Source organism: Enhydra lutris, unplaced genomic scaffold (assembly GCF_002288905.1).
Source record: "Enhydra lutris kenyoni isolate GAN:26980312 unplaced genomic scaffold, ASM228890v2 scaffoldscaffold72, whole genome shotgun sequence".
NCBI classification, from domain to species: Eukaryota; Metazoa; Chordata; class Mammalia; order Carnivora; family Mustelidae; genus Enhydra; species Enhydra lutris.
The window spans coordinates 4,905,401-4,928,033 of NW_019154156.1; the positions used below are offsets into that span (position 1 = coordinate 4,905,401).

Genomic DNA, 22,633 nt, shown 5'->3' on the forward strand with positions numbered 1-22,633 from the left:
ATCCCAACAAACAAAAGTTCAGGAGATGGATTCACAGGTGAATTCTACCAAATGTTTAAAGAAGTGTTGATACCTATTTCCCTCAAGGTATTCCAAAAAATAGAAAAGAATGTTTCCAAGTTTATTCTATGAAGCCAGCACTACTCTCATACCAAAATAAGACAAAGATGCCACTACCACCACCACAAAAAAAAAAAAAAAACCTATATGCCAATATCTGTGATGAACATAGATGCAAAAATCTTCAGAAAAGAATTAGCAAACCATATTCAACAACATATTAAAAGGACCATTGAGGGGCGCCTGGGTGGCCCAGTCGTTAAGTGTCTGCCTTCCGCTCAGGTCATGATCCCAGAGTTCTGGGATCGAGCCCCACATCGGGCTCCCTGCTCGACGGGAAGCCTGCTTCTCTCTTCCCCATTTCCCCTGCTTGTACTCCCTCTCTCGCTGTGTGTGTCTCTTTCTCTCTGAAATAAATAAAAAAAAATCCTTAAAAAAAAAAAAAAAAAAAAAGGACCATTGAACCTGATCAAGTGGGATTTATTCCAGGGATGCAGGGATGGTTCAATATTTGCAAGTTGATGAACTTGATACACCACAATAACAAAATATAGAAATCATATGATCATCTTAATAGACACAGAAAAAGCACTTGACAAAATTCAAAATCTATTGATGCATAAAACTCAGCAACATGGGCTTAGAGGGTACATATCTCAACATAAATAAAAGCCATATACAAAAAACCCAGAGCTGACATCATACTTAATGGTGAAAAATCAGGAGCTTTTCCTCTAAGATCCAGAACAAGCACATACCCCTCACCACTTTTATTCATTGTAGTACTGGGAGTCCTAACCACAGCTATCAGACAAGAAAAAGAATAAAAGTCATCCAAACTGCTAAGGAAGAAGTAAAAGAGTTACTTTTTGCAGATGACATGGTACTACACATAGAAAACACTAAAAACTGTTAGAATAAATGGTTTCAGTAAGTTGCAGGATACAAAAATCAATATACAGAAATCTGTTTTTTCTATATCCTAGTAACAAAATAGCAGAAAGAGAATTCCACACACCATTCCATTTCTAATTACACTAAAAAGAATGAAATACCTAGGAATAAGCTTAACTAAGGAGATGAAAGTTCTGTACCTCGAAAAGTACAAAATATTGATGGAAGAAATCGAATGACACAAACAAATAGAAAAACATACCATGCTCATGGATTGGTAGAATATTAAAATGTCCATAGTATGCAAAGCAATCTACAGATTCAATACAATCCCTATTAAAATACCAATAGCATTTTTCACAGAGCAAAAATCCTAAAATTCGTATGAAACCACAAAAGATCCCAAATAGCCACAGCAATCTTAAGAAGAACAAAGATGGAAGTATCATAATATCAAATTTCAAGATATACTATAAATCTATATTCAAAACAGTGTGGTACTGGCACAAATATAGACATATAGATCAACAGAATAGAGCACCCAGAAATAAACCCATGATTATATGGTCAATTAATCTATGACAAAGGAGGGAAGAATAAACAATGGGAAAAGACAGTCTCTTTAATCAACAGTGCTGGGAAAACTGGATGGGTACATGGAAAAGAACAAGATTGGACCACTTCCGGGATGCCTGGGTGGCTCAGTCAGTCAAGCATCTGCCTTTGGCTCAAGTCATGATCCTGGAATCCTGGGCCTGAGCCCTGCATCAGGCTCCCTGCTCAGCGGGGTGTCTGCTGCTCCCTCTGCCCTTCACCCCACTTGTGTTCTTGCTCTCTCTCTCAAATAAAGAAAATCTTAAAAAAAAAAAAAAAAAAAAGATTGGACCACTTTCTTACACCATACACAAAAATAAACCATAAAATTTCTAAAAAACAAAACAAACAAAAAAACATAGGCAGTAATCTCTTAGACATTGACCTTAGCAACATTTTTCTAGCTGTCTTCTAAGGTAAGGGAAACAAAAACAAAAATAAGCTACTAGGTGTGGAGAGGGGTGCCTGGGTGGCTCAGTCCATTAAACATCTGCCTTCAGCTCAGGTCATGATTCCAGGGTCCTGGGACTGAGCCCTGCATTGGGCTCCCTGCTGAGCAGGGAGACTGCATCTCTCTCTTCCTGTGCCTGCTGCTCTGCCTATTTGTGCTCCTTCTTTCTGTCAAGTAAATAAATAAAATCTTAAAAAATAAACTACTGAGACTACATCAAAATAAAAGGTTTTACATGGCAAAGAAAAGCATCAATGAAACTAAAAGGCAATCTACTGAATAGGAGAAGATATTTGCAAATGATATATCTCATAAGGGGTTAATATTCAAGATAAAGAATGTATACAACTTAAAACTACAAAGACCCTAAACAACTCAATTTAAAAATGGGCAGAGGATCTGAACACACATTCTCCAAAGAACACATACCAATGGCCAATAGAACATGTAAAGATGCTCAACATCACTAATCATCAAGGAAATACAAATCAAAACCACAAAGAGAGACCACTTCACACCTGTCAGAATGGCTAAAATCAAAAGACAAGAACTAGCAAATGTTGGGGAGAATGTGGAGAAAAAGGAACCCACGTGCACAGTTGGTAGGCATGTAAATTGGTGCAGCCATTGTGGAAAACAGTATAGAGGTTCTTCAAAAAATTAAAAATAAAAATACTGGGACATCTGGGTGGCTCAGTCAGTTAAGTGTCTGACTCTTAGTCTCAGCAAAGGGCCATGATCTCAGGAGTCATAAGATTAATCTTCCATTGGACTCCATGCTCAGTGCAGTCTGCTTGAGATTCTCTCTCTGTCCCTCCCCCCACTTGCACCCACACACTCTCTCAAATAAATAAAATATTTAAAAATAGATATACCCATATATCTGTTAATTCCATTGCTGGGTAATTACCCAAAGAAAATGTAAACTAATTTGAAAGGATATGTGCACCCCTATGTTTATTGCAGCATTAATAATAATAGCCAGGATATGGAAGCAATGTAAGTGTCCATTGATAGATGAATGGATAAAGAAGTGTTATAATAGTGTTTATATAGTAGAGTATCCTGATCAATGAGATTTGTCAGAGGTGCAATTATTAGTAAGAAGTGGTGTGTACATACACACACACACACACACACACACACACACAGGAATATTAGCCATAAAAAATGAATGTGATCTTGCCATTTACAACATCAGAGACCTAGAGGGTATTATACTAAATGAAGTAAGTCTGACAGAAAAAAACAAACACTGTAGGATTTCACTTACATGTGGAGTCTAAAAAACAAACGAACAAACAAAAAGCAGAAACAGACCCATAAATACAGAGAACTGATGGTCACCAGAGGGGAGGAATGTGGTGGGATGGGCAAAATGGGTGAAGGGGAGTTGGGGTGCAAGCTTCCAGTTTTAGAATGAATAAGGATAAAAGGTAGAGCATAGGGAATATAGACAATTGTATTATAACAACATTGTACGGTGACAGATGGTAGTTACAGTTGTGGTGAGCACAGCATAGAGTTGTTGAATCACTATGCTGTATGCCTGAGACTAGTATAACATTGTGTGACAACTAAACTTTGATGTAAAAAAAAAAAAGGATAAAATCATAAGCAAAAATATATTTACAGTACTGTATTTATCAAAGACAATTCATGTATAAGCGGACTCATGCAGTTCAAACCCTGTTGGTCAGGGGTCAACTGTATATACAAAATCAAACCATAAGGTGATACTTTTTTCATTTATAAGATTGTCAAAGATTTGAAAGTTTGATAACAATATTGGTGAGTGACAGCGTGAGTGAACAGTAACCCATAAACTGTAGGAAATAAACTAATGTAATAACTCTGGAGGGCAATTTGACGATACTCATAAAAATGTAAATGAATATGGTCTTAGACTCAGAAATTCTACTCCAGGAGCAAATATTCTTACACAACTGTGCAAAAGTCTATGAATAAGACCATTCATTGTATGCTTGTTTATAGTAGTGATTTAAATATTTACAACTTGTTATGGCATACCCATACGATGGAGTACTGTGCAACTATTAAGAGTTAGGTCTATTTATACTAATATGGAATGGTCTTTAAAATATATGGTTAATAGAAAGTACAGGAAAAGAACAAAAAAAAATACAATAACTCACTTGTATAAGAAAAAAGATTTTTAAAGATTTTGTTTATTCATCTGAGAGAGAACGAGCACAAGCAGGGAGAGAGGCAGAGGGAGAGAAAGAAGCAGACTCCTTGCCGAGCTGGGAGCCTGATGTGGAGCTTGATCCCAGTATCTGGAGATCATGACCTGAGCCAAAGGCAGAACCTTAACCATCTGGACCACCGAGGTGCCCCAAGATACATGTTTATATATATGAATATGTGTATATACAAGCTCATAATTGCTCATCTAAAACCCTTGAGACCAGATAGTCCTCGAACCTAGAATGTCTTTGGATTTTAGAAAGATCTTGTTCTGGAATTTAAGTTTTTTAAAGAGAGCAATTAGTTACATTATGGGAAGCACCCATAATCAATTAAATTGTTATTTATGCTTTGAGAAGTATTTACAGATTAAATGATAAAACATGGGAAGAGAGGGGAAGAGTTTGGGGTAAATGCATTAAATAAGATTTAGAAAAGAATTATTGAAGCTGTTTGGTGGATATTTTATTATATTTTATTATTTTATTATCTACTTTTATATCTTTTTGAAGTTTTTGAAGTTTTCCATAATAAAAGTTCTAAGATTTCTGGAGAGAATTGTAAATACTAGCAGGGCAAAGTAGGATAAAACATTAGCCTCATCATTTCAAATTATGCTGAGTTCAGATTAATTCTGATTTTGCTGCCACATGAATTATGGAAAATCCAAGGCATTTTGGTTTTGGAATTGTAAAGAAAGGACCTTAAACTCCACAACATATGACAATACAGAAAGTTGTTCAGACTAGTTTCTTCTCATAGATACAACTAGGTGTTGGAGGGTGGGAGATGTAGAAGAGGGAAGAAATTTTTTACTTTCTACCTCTTTGTAAGTCCAAATTTTTTAAGTTTTCACATTAAAAACTTTACAGTGAAGAAAATCCCTGAGACATTTGTCTTGTGACTGCTGTCTGCCCAAATTTATTCAATACTGAATACTTGCAACATGCTATATACTTTGCAACATGCTATATATTGAAAGTACGATAAATCATATGTACAAGGATATGCATTAACCCCTCATACACTTTGATCATAAATTTCTTGACAACATTCAATATATAAAACTGACAGTAGCATATAATGAATTTTTAAATGCTCGAGTGTATGGTTTATACAGTCTTAGTCTTTAATCCTATACTAATTTTCACTATAGGATTCGGTTTCCTTCCAGATTTAAGGTTTTACAACTAAGTGACTTAAGTAATGAAAAACATTGTATCAGTGAAGGACATTTTATTTAACTGTGGTAAAATATATAATCAAAGTTGAGTATTTTCCCCATTTTTAATAGACAGTTCAGTAGCATTAAATACTCCTGGGCAACCACCACCACTGTCCATCTCTACAACTTCCTTCACCTTGCAAAACTCCCATTAGAAAATGATTCCCATTTCCCTCTCCCCTTAACCCCTGACATTCACCATTTTACTTTGTCTCTATGAATTGGACTACTCTAAGTACCTCATGAGTGAACCCTATGGTATTTGTCTTTATAGGATACTGTTAATGTACTGAAGACACTAATACTGTCATATTAAGTCTTGAAGAGATTTATGATTAAAGCATAGGATTTTGTTTATATTGTTTTGGGTTTCACTGATTTTGTACCTGGGCATGACTTATAATAAAAACATAACCTTTTTCACTTAAATAGGTTACAGGATATTAGGAAAGCTTTCTTTATTCTCAGTTCTGTTGTTATTAAGGAACCGGGAAGGAATGGATTCTTAATGTGAATGCCTATTTTGAATGGTTATTTATTATTCCATCACTTTACCACATGCTGTATTAAGACAGGCAACATGATTTACCTAAGAGCTCTTACCTCAGAGTTTTATGTTTCAATTTACCACATGGTGTTTTTCAGCAGTCCATAGTAAAAATTAAGTATGGTACTGAAAGAGTTAGTAGTCTACTTGAGAAAACTGTCATGACATTCAATCTCCTGTTTTTCACTGTACTTTATCAGATTATGCATTTAAAGACAAAAGTACCATATATATAAAGAAAATGTTTATGTGTCACTTTTTGAAGGTTACAGTCTTCTTCCTCCCTTGATGACTCAAGTCCAACAAATTTAATGAAAGATTCTCATGCTATCAACTGCAGGAAAGTAAGTAGAATAAGTAATATTCATGAAATAAGTGGGTAAAATTTGTTTCTTCTTAATTATTTGATAAAAGATGCCCTCATAAAAAAATGAACTCTTTTCATGTTGTTAAGAGGGAATATAGACTAGTGGTTGACCGCAAAGTTGCTGGACACGTGTTATGTGGGTCCATGTTGTGACTCAGACACCTACTGCTGGGTAACCTCATGCTTGTTATTTAAACTCTGTGCCTCTCTTTCCTCTTCTGTGAAACAGGGACAGTAATAGCACCAAACTCTTAGAGTGATGTGTGAAGTAAGTGATTTGATACAAAAACAAGCAAAAACTTAACAGTGCCTGGTACATAGTATGCGCTCAATAAATGGTAGCTAGGATATTATTGTAATGGGTTCCAATTCAGTGGATTAAATGTACTCCTTATGGTCTGGAAAAAAATTTTAATACTATACACTATGAGTATTACATACTGTTTAATTCAGTTAAACAAATACTCGCTATTCAAAAAACATTGTTGCATATATAAAATTGACTAAACATAGTGGTAAATATCTGGAAGAGTGACATACAATTTAATTCTAATGGATCCCAGAAAACAAAAAGATCTAAAGTAGGTCTATAAACAAAGTGGTATTTAAAACTAAAGTAGAAGAAAAGAGAAATTAAATCTGATCAGGCCAAATAGGAAATAAAAAAAAAAATGTCTTTATACAGGGGGCCTGGGTGGCTCAGTTGGTTGAGCAACTGCCTTCTGCTCAGGTCATGTTCCTGGAGTCCCAGAATTGAGTCCCGTATCGGGCTCCCTGCTCAGCAGGGAGTTGTCTTCTCCCTCTGCCTCTCCCCCTTCTCATGCTGTCTCTCTCTCAAATAAGTAAATAAAATCTTTTAAAAAAAAATGTTTTTATACAAATGTCATGGGTCTTTTGGTCTAGTATTTACCTTTTGCTCATACATTTAGCCAATGTTTATTAAGTAGCTATTTTGTGCCAGACAATAGGGTAGAAGAAGGGGGTTAAGTCATTCCAACATAATCTCCAAGTAGTGTACCTTAGGTAGACATTTTATAGATCAAGTTCATCAACTTAATAAGACAACATAGGTAAATGATGTACCTTTTTTCCACCAAGCATTATTGCATTTATTTAGTGTTCAACATAATGTTTAAGACACCATACATTGCTTACAGGAATTTATATAGATGCTAAAATTATAAAAGCAAAAAGAAAATTATTTACCTAACCTAAAACTCGAGATCGTGGTTACTTTAGCAAAAGAGAAAAGGGGATGTGATCAGTGGGCAATTGCCAGGCTAATAAGCTATCAGTAATATTATATTGGTAAATGATGTATGTTGATGAGCTACATCAACTACTGAAATTGTTAGACCTGTAACTGTGTAATAGTATGATAACTTTTTGGTAGAAGCCTTTAATTTAATCCACTTCCACTCCAAACCACTATTTTCCATTGTAGTTTCATGTGAGATAGTTTTACCATCATTTTTCTTAAAAACAAATAGCTCTTCCTCCTCAATCCAAAATCCTCAATCCGTATAATATGTACATTCAGTTACTGTTACAAACAATGTGGACTTTGCCATTAGGTGGATCGGTTAGAATAATGGCCTCAACACTTGGGCAAGCTATTAGCCTCTTTAGCCCTCAGATCCCTGACCTCATGATGTTTGAAACATGAAATGCCTGGGGGTGCCTGGCACACAGTCCTCAGTGAATGCAAGCGGCCATACGGATGAGGCAGGCCTACATCTGATCATTGCTAAGAGAGTTTCATTTCATTCAAGTAGGAACCTTACTATTTATTATTCTTTCTTTTCAGATTTCAAAAAAGGAGTCAATTCCACTAAATCCTTCTGAAGTGGGGAAGCCAGAGGCTACAAGACAAAACCAGAGTGCTGATCCTCCCCACAGTCACGAGCCACTCCTTGGTAAGATTTCTTTGGCAATTGCCCGCCATTTTAGTTTTCCAAACACTTTCTTCATCATGATATTTTCAGATGTAGGAGAGCTCTAAAGGAGCAAAGACTTTTAAAACTAAGATTTTTCCATTCAAAACCCTAAATACAATGATCATACTCGACTTCAAGGTGGTTGCTACTGAATGTATCTGTCATTAAAAATCCCATTATCAAAGGAATTAGTTATGGGTATTGTTAATACATACTATCTAAATAAAACTAAGGTACTTCTATTTAGGGGAAAAAATGCCCACTTCCAAGAATAAGCACTTTTAAATGTACCAATCACAAAGTGTTTAAGATCTAATTATTCATTTTAACTATGTTTATGTAGACTCAAACCAAGTAAATTGAAGTGACACAGGTTTATACTATCCATAACTAACATTGATCTACTGGAAATGTATGTCAAAGAGAATCAAAGAACTTGAAAGAAACTGGATTTCAGCTTCACAGAGAACCACATTAATCATCTCAAATTCTATTGTACTTTGAAAGATTTCTAGAGAACTTTGGCTAAATGTAGCTGTATGTTAACTCATAATTTCTAGATCCTCTTTCTTATCTCTAACTTAAATCTTGTTTCTATGGTTTCTTCTTATTTCCTTCTTCAATAAAAAAATCTGGCTATTTCCCCTTTTATAGGATCTTTCAGATGTTTGGAAGAGGATGCTTTTGTGTCAGCCTTCTCTTTCAGATTAAAGATGTACAGTATTTTCACAAGGCAGATTAAAGTTAAGTTTATCCTTCCAGGCTCTATGTGGACACATGCATAAACACTGGCCCCTAGCTTCCAATGGTCTAGAGTCAGTACCTTTTAGCGCTGTTATTTTCTATTTGAAAACTCATAGATCACCTCATTTATGTGCATCAAATGAGTTCTCTGCAATTTCTCTGATAGTACATGGTTACATAATAGGTGACCCATTTAAAAATATATCAGCCTTCTGCAATATAAGGCCTATGCTTTGTCTTCAAAATTTCACTGTATATTATTCTAGCCTCGCTTTGCAATTTTTAGTTTTTTTATTTTAATTCCAGTTAGCTAACATACAGTGTAATATTAGTTTCAGGTGTACAATATAGTGACTCATCAGCATTGTACAATACTGGGCATTCATCACAACTGTCCTCCTTCATCCCCATCACCTGTCTCTCCCATACACCTGCCCCCCTCCCCTCTGATTACCATCAGTTTGTTCTCTGTAATTAGGACTCTGTTTCTTGCTTTCTCTCTTTTTGCTCGCTTTGCCATTCTTAATGATATTCATCTTTTAATCTTCAAATGTACTTACACAGGTCTGTATTTTAATTTGATAGGTGACAGTGCCCAGCTGGATTTTGATGCCCTGTGTGACCATGATGACACAGCCATGGCTGCCTTCATGAATTACTGTGAAGCAGAGGGGGGCCTGGGAGACCCCGGGGACCTCGGTGACATCCACTGGACACTCTAGCATTTGATTCTTAATTCTTACAAATTAGGAATGTGTTAAAGCATTTCATTGACAAAAAAAAAAAAAACAAACTATATAATCTTCTGTACTGTCTTGGTACTGTTTTTATCTTTTATTCCTATTAATAGTCTACCAATTGTTATAGATGTGCACCTTACTTCCACGGCAGTATGGGGAAATGTGATGTTTCCCTTCACCAAGAATGGCTCAGAGTTTCCTACAGACAGATCCCTTTTCTCAGTGACATGGCTTAATACCCACTAATTGCTATCTTTTTGTTAAAATATTTCTCATCAAGAATATCACATACATCTTGTTTTGGTTTTGTTTTTATTTTCTGTTGTAGTTTTTGAGTGTGGGGAATTTAATATATTGACATTTTCCTGTGTCTAAGATTAATTTATAATGGACTTATACTAGTAGATTTATAGAAGTTGGAACATCTCCATTTCTTGTATATTTCCTGAATTGAGGATAAGGCTTACACACTTTAAGAAAACTCTGAGCCCTTGAACACCTAAAGAGAGGGTACAATTGGTAGTCATAATTGCAGTGAATACTATGTTCAGTCATTGTAAACTTGGGCACACATAACCAGGATAGTTATGCTTGGTCAAGCACTTAAGATGGGCTTTAAGTGAGAGAATTTATTTAAAACTCAGGAAAAAAAAAAAAAAGTTAAGTGATTTTCAGTTGGCTTACAGAAAAGGAAAGATCTTGGGGCCTAGATCTTGATAATTATCCTTTGCATATAAGAATTGTTGCTAATGTAACCAGTCAAGATTTTCATTACATGTAAACCAGTTTTTGATGCAGAAAATGAGCTTAGTGAAAGATTAGCCCTGGACAAAAATACAAGCCCAAGCAGGTTAAATATCTTTTGAGAAGTCACAGTTAAATTTATATTTTTAAAATGTTTAATGTGTGTATATCAGTTTCTTGATACACATTTGGGAAAGCAATGGTCTCACTGGTTAAATTATTAGTTAACTGACCCATGAACTAGCTGTGGCCTTCTAGAATAGGCAATTACAATTAATGTTGCCTGAAACCAAAGGTAATTATACAAATGCTAAGTGTAGTTTTGAAACTGAGGCAATGAGAAAGAATTTAAAAACCAATTTTCTAGCTATCATTACAAATTTGGAGATCATTTTTTAACTAGTAACTGAGGAGTGGCTTATACTGATTACAAGAAGAATATTTAAAATCATATATGTATGTCTACCTTTCTGAAGGTCATACTTTCATAATACTGTATGTTTTCATAGTTCTTTCTAGTTTACCAAATGTGTTTTCATATACTTTCTTTGGTGCCCCCCAAATGAAAGTATGATAGTCTGGGAAGCTAATGGGGAAGCTGGAAGCTCAGATGTGGGGGAGCCAATGCAGTTCTCTTCCTCTATGTGGTGCTACAGCAGCTAGTTCTCCGAGTCTCGCACCAAAACAAAATATTATTTTGGCCTTGCATATTTCTTTTAGCTGTATATAATAGATTAGAACTTTTGTCAAACTGGTTAATGGCAAACATACCACCAGGTAACAGACCAAAAGCACACATTCCCTTCAGCTGGGACCTCTGCAATGGCTACATGGGGAAGGAAGTATTGGCACATTGTCCTCCAGGCAATACAATATTGGAGAGTCAGCACCACTCCCGGTTCTGGGACTTGAGGGACTTGGCAAGTTTACAATAAGCCAGAGAAATCCTACAGGATGGGGGAGACTGGTTTGCAGCAGGCTAAGCATGATTGTTCTTGCTTCTTCAGACTTAAAACAATCACATCTCCTCTTTAAGTCTGAGGCCATACCAACATTAACAGTTTAGGGTCTAAACCATTGCAGGTTGGACTTGGCCTCCAGAGTTGACCTAAACTAGGGGTAGCAAGGTGGGTCACTGTGACTGGATGACCTTGAAAGGAGAGGGGCTAACCCTCCTGATGCAAGGCTCTGGGAGGCAGAGTTTCTAGAGGCCATCACTGCTACATATAGAAGCACTTTTTTCTCTTTGCAAGAAGAAGCATTAGTTCATAGACTGGTGGGCAGATAGCCAATTTAAGGCTTTGATCCTATAATAACCCACTCAAGGATTTTTCTGGACCCAGAATCCAATCCATGCAATGCAGGATAATTCTAACTCTCCCATGTTTAGTGTTTTCTCTGAAATGTGTTGCATTTACATTGAATTGCTTTTAGGAGAGACAGATATTTTTATGGCTTATGCTATATTAATTTTTCTCCTAACCATTAATTTCTTGCATTTTGATGAAAAGCATCTACACATTGAATGAGATAATAAAAAGGATATTCTAGTTCTTCCCCCCCCATAAGTCTAAGAATTACTTACAATAACACAGTGGAGTGGGGAAGAGCCTGGAATCAGAAAGAGCCTGCTCACCCTAAGTTTACCTGTGTGACCTCAAGTAAGCCATTTAAACACTCTGTATGTGCCTCAGTTTCCTCCTCTGTAACAAGAGGTTTGATCTGTTTACTTCCAGTTCTGATTCTATGATTCTAACCCATGGGACTTGAGCATTAGGGTCAGACTCTAGAACTGTGTTGTCGGGTGTGGAGCCACAGGCCACGTGTGGCTGCTGAGCACTTGAAATGTAGCTAATGCAAATTGAGATAGACTGAAATGTAAAATGCAAACCAGATTTCGTACATTTAGTATAAAAAGGGAACATAACATATCACATTAACAGTTTTATAATGGGACACCTGGCTGGTTCAGTCAGAGGAACACACGACTCTTGATCTCAGGGTCGTGAATTTAAGCCCCAAGTTGGGCATGGAACTTACTTAAAAATAAATAAAAATTAAAAAATAAATATAAAAAACTATCTTTTAAAAAAGCAGTTTTATACTGATCACATACTCAAGTATTTTGGATATACTGAATTATATAAAACATTAACATTTTAGTTTTTACTTTTTTAATGTGGCTACAAGAAAATTTTAAATTACCCATGTGGCATATATTATATTTCTATTGGACAGTGCTGCTCTGAAACATTTAATAAGTGGATATTATTGAAGTAGACCAAAGGTTATACCGTAACTATGATATTTACCTCTAAATGCTATGGTTTAAGAAACAATTGTTTATTGATCCTTGATTTAGTATAATCCAATAACTGTGAACTTCTATCCATGTACCCAAATTTAAAACTTTTTTGAAACTAGTAAATCTGAAAATGTTCTCAGTTATTTCATTACATGATAATAACCTAAAATCAAATAAAACTTCAGGTGTATATGTTGACACCCTATTGCAATCACTAAATCTGGAAATCCACCAAGAAATAAACAGGAAAGTAGAGGATAGAGGCTTTTGGTAAATAAGTGGGATTAAAGTATTTCATTACAGTGTCATAGTGGGGAAAGGCTCTATTTATTAGTCCTATTTGAGGAATTTCTGTAGCATCAGGGAACAGTAAATGAAATAACCACTACCTAGTTATCGGACCATGTCTGGTAGTGTCATTTCAGATCCTGCTCTGAAGAATCATCTACCACTCAGGTAGGTCATTGTTTGGCTCTGGATTTGGAAATTCAGATTTGCCAAGCACAGTTATGAGAAGAGCAGGTTAAAGATCTAAAATGATCAAAAGCCATCAAGGAAAACTGCCAAATGGCCACTAGGTGTCACTTTTCCATTTCTAGAGTACTTTGTTTTCATTAATTTTTCCAAGTTCTACATGGCCAAGGGGAGGCATTTATGACTTGTATTTAGATTAGGTCTGCCTCTCTGGTGTGGGTTATTTTATGAGAAATACTTTTTAAGAGAAGTCTGGGAAGATGTTTCCCATATAAGAGCCTTGGTTTAAGATCCTTTCCAGATGTGGCTCCAATAAAAGTTGACCGTAGAAAGAAAACTTGTCTAACCTGGAACACACTTCTGAATTCACTTGAGACTATATGGTATGTGTGTGTCACTGCTCCTACATTCCTGTGCTTAGTTTTGTTTTTTATACAATTTTTAGCTTTTTTCCAGTTTACTTGCTCTTGTCTGTATATTGGTATTTTTTTAATTTTGTGGTAAGTAATGAAAAGTGAAATTAAACTATATTTTATAATAATTACTAGTTTGAAGTTTTTTTAAACATAATATATTAAACTTCTCCCGCCCAAAAAAGTATCTCCTTAACTACTTTCTAAAGTGGAAACAGACTAGAAGATTCAATCTTCCCAAACCACAGGGCAGAGGGGTATACTGAACTACATTCCTCTTTATATATTTGTGTGGGTTCATGAGGGTTCACTAATGGCTATAACCATCTTCTTGTCCATAATGGCACTTAGAACTTCCCAGAACATGTTGTTCTTGCAAGTGGCAACCTCAGTGGAAAGTGAGATTCTCTATTTCCTAGTTATTCACACAAAAATGTCCATCGTTTGGGCCTTTGCATCAACTTGGTTCACAGAGTTTCCTGAGGTCACTAGGCTGGAATATATAGATTGGTTGGGTTTTGGTTACATGCCCAAACCTGTATTTTAAAAGGTATCCTTGAAAGGGAAAGGATGTCAACAATAGCCAGCTGCCTGACATTCTAGGGCCAGTAGAAAGAATGGGGATGTGTGCAGAAAGGACAATGGAAAACTTGTAATTTATGATGGTTGATGATTTCAGAGGATTGTGGGTTTAGCTCTTTGAATTTAGGGTCTTGTTTTTGGTTATTTTGGGAGGCTGTGAGAGGGTAGTGAGTAACAGCAAGCTGTATCATGTATTTTGAACACTGATCATCTTTTTTGTTTAATACCCAGCCACTAGGTGCTTTGGGGAACCCAGTCTATTGCCTCAGTGTGTGTTTGGAGACTCCGTAAAGAGTTGTCTTAAGTTCTTGTCCAGCTGTGTGTCTCTGGCATAGGATGTATTTTCTTAGGCAGTCCTAGTTCTTAAGCTCACATTTAGGTAGTATTTTCCACATTTATTCCTGTCCAAGGAAATCAGTCCCATTTTACCTTGCGAGTAAATATGTCACATTTTTTTGCAATAATTTTTTTCTTCAAAAGATAACACAAAAATGAGAGGCCTAGGTTATGGATATTTATAATTTAATAGAAGTCTTGAAAAATCTCAGTTAGTCCAGCTCAAAATGGTGATATAGGAAGATCCTGAATCCACCTCCTCTCATGGATGGACCAAATCGACAGTGGTGGAGAAGAGACCATGAAGCAGGCCTCTCAGAGCCCTGGACACTATTGCTTCTGTCACGATCACAGTCGGCCTTAGTGTAGGAGGGATGCTGCCATGGGCTGGGCTCGGGTTGGTGCCCTGGCTGTGCCCTGCCTGCTGTGGATTTCTGGGGCCAGCCTGCAGCAGAGGCTGCGATGTCTGCCTCCCTACCCTAGAACATGACAAAGATGCCCAAACCCTTGCACCCCAGTACACAGACCAAAGCCATCTTGGCCACTGAGCAGTTTGAAGGTCTGCTGGGCACCACCAGGAGCCCATATCTTCCCTTACTCTGTGCCATATATACGTTCATCTGCACCATTCCTTCCAACAAGAGCACATTAAGTTCTGCAAGTCAGCCCAGAGGGCTGCAAGCCCATCTTCATCAGGTAAACCACCTGTGGTCTGAGAGCTAAGCCTACAAGGAGCTGCCATTTATGACTGGGGCACGTGCATCTTTCACAAGGCCATTATCACTATGGGCAGAGTGAATTTCCCTATGGATCCTAGTAACGGAAACTGTAGAGGGGCAAGCAGTGAATGCTGCAAATGTAAACCTATTTGGGCTACACAAAGGACCTAGTTCCAAACGAATTTTAACACCATAGTTCAGGGAGGAAAAAGTAAGAGATGAAGACAAATGCCATGGTGTGACTGCATCAGTTGAGGTGAAGGAGATCCTAAGGGCTTCTCTAATATAACATTCCAAGCACACCATTAACTTTTACACCAATTCTGGCTGCTTATGTCCTCATTCATAGTAATGAGTAGTATATCATTATGGGTTATGAAGGTGAGTGATGCTCCAGATTACTCTGGGGGGAAAGTAATATTACTAAGAAATGGCAGGATCAACTCTGTGAAAAAGTTAAGCACTGGGATAAGAAGCTCTGTCATCTTAGAACAGAAGTGAGTCTAGCCACAGTAATTCCACTCAGAGTCAGACGTCTGGCAGGAACTCTAACCCCTACAAGCACACAACTAAACCCTGAAATGCAAGAACAACAGTGAACTTCATATGAAGACTTGCATTGCTGGACTAGCAAAGGAAAATTGCATTGTTGAACATGATAGTCTGTTATTTACCATGTAAATGGGTGTTACCTCCATTTTTCTCTTTTCTCCTTCCCTTTTTTGTAGTTTGAGTACAGATTCTTAAATACATTATATATACTCAAAGAGCACAGTCTGTAACTAAATTGTGAAAAGTTAAAGACAAGGGGAGAATCTTAAAAGCAGTGAGGAAAACAACTGGATACATACAAGGGAACCTCCATAAGACTATCACCAGATTTTTCTGCAGAAACTAAGCAGGCCAGAAGGGAGTGGCACCATATATTCAAAATGCTGAAAGGAAAATAATTCTGCCAACCCAGAATACTCTATCCAGGAACCATCATTCAGAATAGGAGAGATCCACAGTTTCGCAAACAAAAGTTGAAGAAATTAATCACACCAGGCTTATAACAAATGTTCAAGGGAACTCTGAGTAAAAAGGAAAGACCATAAGCAGGAGTAAGAAAAAGGGAACCATCAAAGCAGTAAAATTAAGAATATCTATAAAAATCAGTCCAGGAATTCACAAAATAGAAGGATGTGAAGTATGACATCATGTATATGAAATGTTGGGAGAGGGGGAGTAAAAAATTAGTTTTTATTTTATTTATTTTAGAGAGAGAGTGTGCATGAGTGCAGAGAAGGAGTAGAGACTGAAGGAAAGGGAAAGAATCTCAGGTAGACTCCACACCGAGCTCAGACCTCAATCTCATGACTTGAGGTCATGACTTGAGCTAAAACCAAGAGTTGGATGTTCAATTGACCAAGCTGACCAGGAGTCCCAAAATTTAGGGCTTTTAGAATGGAATCAAACTTCAACAACCATCAACTTAATATGGACTGCTAGATGCATAAGATGTTATATATAAACTTAATGGTAACCACAAATAAAAAACTGGTAATAGATATGCAAAAAATAAAGAGAAAGGAATCCAAGTATATCAATAAAGAAAGTCAGCAAACCAAAAAGAGAGCAAGAGAAGAACAGAATAGAGAACTACAAAAACAACCATAAAGCAAGTAACAAAATGGCAATAAGTACAGTAATTACTTTGAATGTAAATGGACTGAACACCCTAATCAAAAGACAGAGGGTGAGAGTGTAGATAAAAAGCAAGATCCATTTTTATTCTGCCTTCAAGAGATTCATTTCAGACCTAAAGACACCTGCAGATTAAAAGTAAAGGGATATGGGGCACCTGGGTGGCTCAGTGGGTTAAGCCTCTGCTTTTGGCTCAGCTCATGATCCCAGCTTCCTGGGATCGCGCCCCGCATCCGGCTCTCTGCTCAACGGAGAGCCTGCTTCCTCCTCTCTCTCTCTCTGCCTGCCTCTCTGCCTACTTGTGACCTCTGTCAAATAAATAAATAAAATCTTTTTAAAAAATTTTAAAAATAAAAGTAAAAGGATAGAGGATCATCTATCATGCAAAGCAATGATCTATCATTTGCTATCATGCAAATACTTATACTGGACAAAGTAGACTTTAAAACAAAGACCGTAACATGTAACAAAGGAGGACACAACATAACAAAGGAAATGGTCCAATAAGTAGTTGTAACAATTGTAAATATTTATGTAGCCAACATGGGAGCATCTAAGGACATAAAGCAGCTAATAACAAACTTTTTAAAAAAAATTTTTTTTTAAGATTTTATTTATTCATTTGACAGAGAGATCACAAGTAGGCAGAGAGGCAGGCAGAAAGAGAGGGGGAAACAGGCTCCCCGCTGAGCAGAGAGGTCAATGCTGGGCTCCATCCCAGGACCCTGAGACCATGACCTGAACTAAAGGCAGAAGCTTAACCCACTGAGCCACCCAGGTGCCCCAGCTAATAACAAACTTAAGGGAAGCAATTGATACTAATACAATAAATAGCAGAGGACTTATGCATCCCATTTATACCAATGAGCAGATCATCTAAATAGAGTCAACAAGGAAACAGTAGCTTTGAATGACACATTGGGCCAGATGCAACTAACAAATATATTCAGAACATTCCAGAATGCACAGTCTTTTCAAGAGAACATGGAACTGTTCCCAGAATAGATCACATGTTAGGCCACAGAACATGTCATAACGAACTAAAAAAGATTGAAGTTTTAACATGCATCTTTTCCAATCACAATGCTATGAAACTAGAAATTAACCAAAAGAAAAAATCTGGGAAGAATACAAATACATGGAGGTTAAATAATATGTTACTGAACAATGAATGGGTCAACCAAGAAATCAAAGAGGAAATAAAAAATACATGGAGACAAATGAAAACACAATGATCCAGAATCTTTAAGATGCAGCAAAAGTTGTTCTAAGAGGGAAGTTTATAGCAATACAGGCCTACCTCAAGAAGCAAGAAAAATCTCAAAATAATCTAACCTTACACCTAAAGGAGCTACAAAAGGAAAAACAAACAAAACCCCAAACCAGTAGAAGGAAGGAACTAATAAACAGTACTCAGAAATAAACAAAATAGAAACAAACAAAAAGAACAGATCAATGATACCAGGAGCTGACTCTTTGAAAAGATCAAATTGAGAAACCTTATTCCAGATGATAGAAAGAGAGAGAGAGAGGGATTGATTCTAATAAACAAAATCAGAAATGAAAAAACACCACAGAGATACAAAGATTATAAGAAAATATTATAAAAATTATATGCCAAAATATTGAGTAACCTAGAAGAAATGGATAAATTCCTAGAAACATAACCTCATAAAACCAAATCAGGAAGAAATAGAAAATTTGAACAGACCAATTACCAGCAATAAAATTGAATCAGTAAACAAAAAATTCCCAACAAATGGGGTGCCTGGGTGGCTCATTCAGTTAAATGCTTCCTTCAGCTCAGGTCATGATCCCGGGGTCCTGGGATGGAGCCTGGTGTCAGGCTCCCTGCTCTGTGGGAGCCTGCTTCTCCTTCTTCCCCACTTCTCCTTTCTAGTGCCCTGTCTCTCAAATAAATTAAAAAAATCTTTAAAAAAAATTCCCAAGAAAAAAAAAGTTCAGGACCAGATGGCTTGACAGGTGAATTCTACCAAATATTTGAAAGAGGAATTAATACATATTCTCAGACTATTCCAAAAAATAGAAGAGGAAGGAAAACCTTCAAATTTATTTTATGAGGCCAGCATTACCCTGGTACCAAAACCAGATAAAAACACTACCAAAAAAAAAAAAAAGGGGGGGGGGACAATATCTCCGATGAACTGATGTAAAACTCTTCAACAAAATGTTAGCAAACTAAATCCAATAATATATTAAAAAAATCCTTCACCATGATAAAGTGGATTTTATTCCTGGAATGCAAGTGTGGTTCAGTATTTGCAAATCAACGTATTACATCACATCAATAAGAGAAAGGATAAAAACCATATGATCATTTCAATAGATGCAGAAAAAGCATGACAAAATACAACATCCGTTCGTGACAAAAAACCCTCAGCAAAGTAGGTTTAGAGGAAACATACCTCTATTTAATAAAGGCCATATGTGAAAAACCTGTAGCTAACATCTTAACAGTGAAAAGCTGAGAATATTTTTCCCTAAGAATGGGAACAAGACAAGGATGTCCACTCTCACCCCTTTTATTCAATATAGTCCTGGAAGTCCTAGCCACAGCAAGCTCACAAGAGAAAGGAATAAGAGGCATCCAAATTGGTAAGAAAGAAGTAAAACTGTCACTATTTACAGATAACATGATACTATATAGAAAACCCTAAAAACTAGAAATGAGGATAGATAAATGAATAAAGTTGCAAGATACAAAAATCAATATACAGAAATCTGTTGCATCTTTATACACTAATAATGAAGTAGCAGAAAGAAAATCCCATTTATAATTACACCAAAAATAAAATACCTAAGAATAAACCTAACCAAGAAGGAGAAACACCTGTACTCTGAAAACTATAAAACATTGATGAATGAAACTAAAGATGACATAAATGAATCAAAAGATATTCCACGCTCATTGATCGAGAACAAATATTGTTAAAATGTCCTGACTACCAGAAGTAATGTACAGATTCAATGCAATCCCTATCAGAATTCCAAAAAAAACACTTTTCACAGAAATAGAAGAAGCCATCTAAGAAGCAATCCTAAACATTCGTATGGAACCACAAAAGACCCTGAATAGCCAAAGCAGTCTTGAGTAAGAAGAGCAAAGCTGGAGGCCTCATGCTTTGCAATTTCAAACTCTATTACCAAACTACAGTAACCAAATAGTGAGGTATTGGTGTAAAAACAGACACACAGATCAACAGAATAGAGGGCCCAACCATAAATCCATAGATATATGGTCGATTAAATCACAACAAAGGAGCCAAGAATATAAAATGGGAAAGACACTTTAATAGGTAGTATTGGCAAAGCTGGACAGCCACATGCAAAAGAATAAAATTGGACCCCAACTGACCCTACTTACAAAAATCAACTTGAAATAGATTACAAATTTGAATCTAATAAACTTCACTCTGAAAAGCTTCTGCACAGCAAGAAAACCATCAACAAAACCTACTAAAGGGGAGAAAATATTTGCAAATCATATATCTGCTTAATGGCAAACAACAACAAAACCACAAACAATCCAATTAAAAAAAGGGCAGAGTATGTGAATAGACATTTTTCCAGAGATGACATATAGGTGGCCAACATATACATGAAAATGTACTCATCACTCATTGTCAGGGAAATGCAAATCAAGACCACGGTGAGAAACCACCTGGCACCAGTCAGAATGACATATCAAAAAGTTAAGAAATAGCAAGTGTCAGTGAGGATGTGGAGAAAAGGGAACATTTGTGCACTGTTGGTCAGAACGTAAACTGGTACAGCCACTATGGAAAACATCATGGAGGTGCCTCAGAAAATTAATAGATCCAGTAATTTCACCATTGGGTATTTACCTAACAAAAATGAAAACACAATTCAAAAAAAATATATGCACCCCAGGGCACCTGGGTGGCTCAGTTGGTTGGGTGAGCCTTTGGCTCAGGTCATGATCCCAGAGTCCCAGGATCAAGTCTCACATTGGGCTCCCTGCTCAGCAGGGAGTTTTGCCTCTCCCTCTGACTCTCCCCCCTCTCACGCTCTCATTCTCTCTCTTTCTCTTTAAGAAAAAAGAAAAGAAAAGAAAGATCTATGCACCCTTATGGTGCTATGGGAGCAAACTGGATGTCCATCCACAGAAGAATGGATAAAGTAGATGTGGTATTTATAGACAATGGAACATTATTCAGTGGCAACAATGAAATTTTGCCATTCATGACAGCATGGATGGACCTAGAGAGCATGATGATAAGTGAAATAAGACAGAGAAGACAAATACTATATGATTTCACTTATATGTGGAATTTTTTTAAGATTTACTTATTCTTTTAAGAGAGAGCATGAGTGGTGGGAGGGAGGGGCACTGGGAGAGGGAGAGAATCTTAGCAGATTCCTTGCTGAGCATGGAGCCTGACACGGGGCTCCATCCCATGACCCGAGCTAAAATCAAGAGCCAGTGGCTCAACCAACTGAGCCACTGGGGCACCCCCTATATGTGGAAATTAAATAACAGAACAAAACAAATAGGCTCACAAATATAGAGAACTGGTGGTTGTCAAAGGGGAAGGGGATTAGGGAGAGGTGAAGGGAGTGAAGGGAATAAAGAGGTACAAATTTCCAGTTATAAGTAAGTGACAAGGATAAAAAGTACAGCATGGGAAACATCAGTAATATTGTGGTAACTTTATATGGTGACAAATCACATCTACACTTACCATGGTAAGCAAGGCATAATGTATAAAATTATCAAGTCACTATGTTGTACACCTGACACTAAAATTGCATGTCAACTATATTTCAAGAAATTAAAAATTGAAAATAGTACATATGATTCAACAATTCTGCTTCTGAGTATTTACAGAAGAAAATGAAAACACTAACTGGATAGGCGATCTGTGCCGATGCTCACTGCAGCATTGTTTTCAATAGCCAAGACAAGGACGCGACCACTTAGGATGAATGGACAGAGAAAATGTGTTATATGTGTCTACACACACACACACACACACACTCGATTATCCAATCAGACAGAGAAGGATATCTTGCCATTTGTGGCAACACGGATGTATCTTGAGGGCATTATGCTAAGTGAAACAGATCAAAGAAAGACAAATACCGTAGGACCTCACTGGTAAGTGCAATCAAACAAAACACAACAAAATCAAGCTCAGCACAGACTGGTGGTTGCTGGAGGCAGGGCTAGGGAGTGCGTGAAATGGTAAAGGTGGTCAGAATGTACAAACTTCCCCCTGTGAAATGAAAACATCCTGGAATACAATGTAGAGCATGGTGACTGTAGCTAATATTACTGTACTGTATATTTCAAAGCTGCTGAGAGTAGATCTTAAAAGTTCCCATTATAAGAAAAAAAATTGTAGCTCTGCATGATGATGAATGTTAACCAGACTGATTGTTCGCAATACATGAATAGAGCAAATCATTAGATTTTACACCTATTAAATAGGTGTATTTAATAGGTGTAAAATTATTTATAATTTTATTACAATTAATAAATTGTAATATTACAATTTATAATTAATACATTATAATTAATGTATTATTAATACATTAATTAATGTATTAATTTAATAATTAATA

At 36.6% G+C, this 22,633-nt stretch overlaps 1 protein-coding gene and 1 pseudogene across 5 annotated transcripts in view; both read left to right on the forward strand.

Annotated features, from left to right (window-relative positions):
* LOC111159947 (aryl hydrocarbon receptor nuclear translocator like 2) overlaps window positions 1-10,137 on the forward strand; it is a 107,042-nt gene extending 96,905 nt beyond the window's left edge. For 3 of the 5 annotated variants that reach the window (XM_022522648.1, XM_022522650.1, XM_022522647.1), the window contains 3 exons: window positions 6,245-6,323; window positions 8,154-8,262; window positions 9,613-10,137. In XM_022522648.1, coding sequence (XP_022378356.1) covers window positions 6,245-6,323; window positions 8,154-8,262; window positions 9,613-9,749 — 325 coding nt within the window. In that variant the 3' untranslated portion in view covers window positions 9,750-10,137. Of the gene's footprint in view, window positions 1-6,244; window positions 6,324-8,153; window positions 8,263-9,612 lie in introns of those variants that run through there. The other 2 variants (XM_022522649.1, XM_022522652.1) reach the window with 2 other exon arrangements.
* A 4,946-nt stretch (window positions 10,138-15,083) lies between these two features.
* On the forward strand, window positions 15,084-15,920 carry LOC111159963 (annotated as a pseudogene).
* The last annotated feature ends 6,713 nt before the right edge of the window (window positions 15,921-22,633 follow it).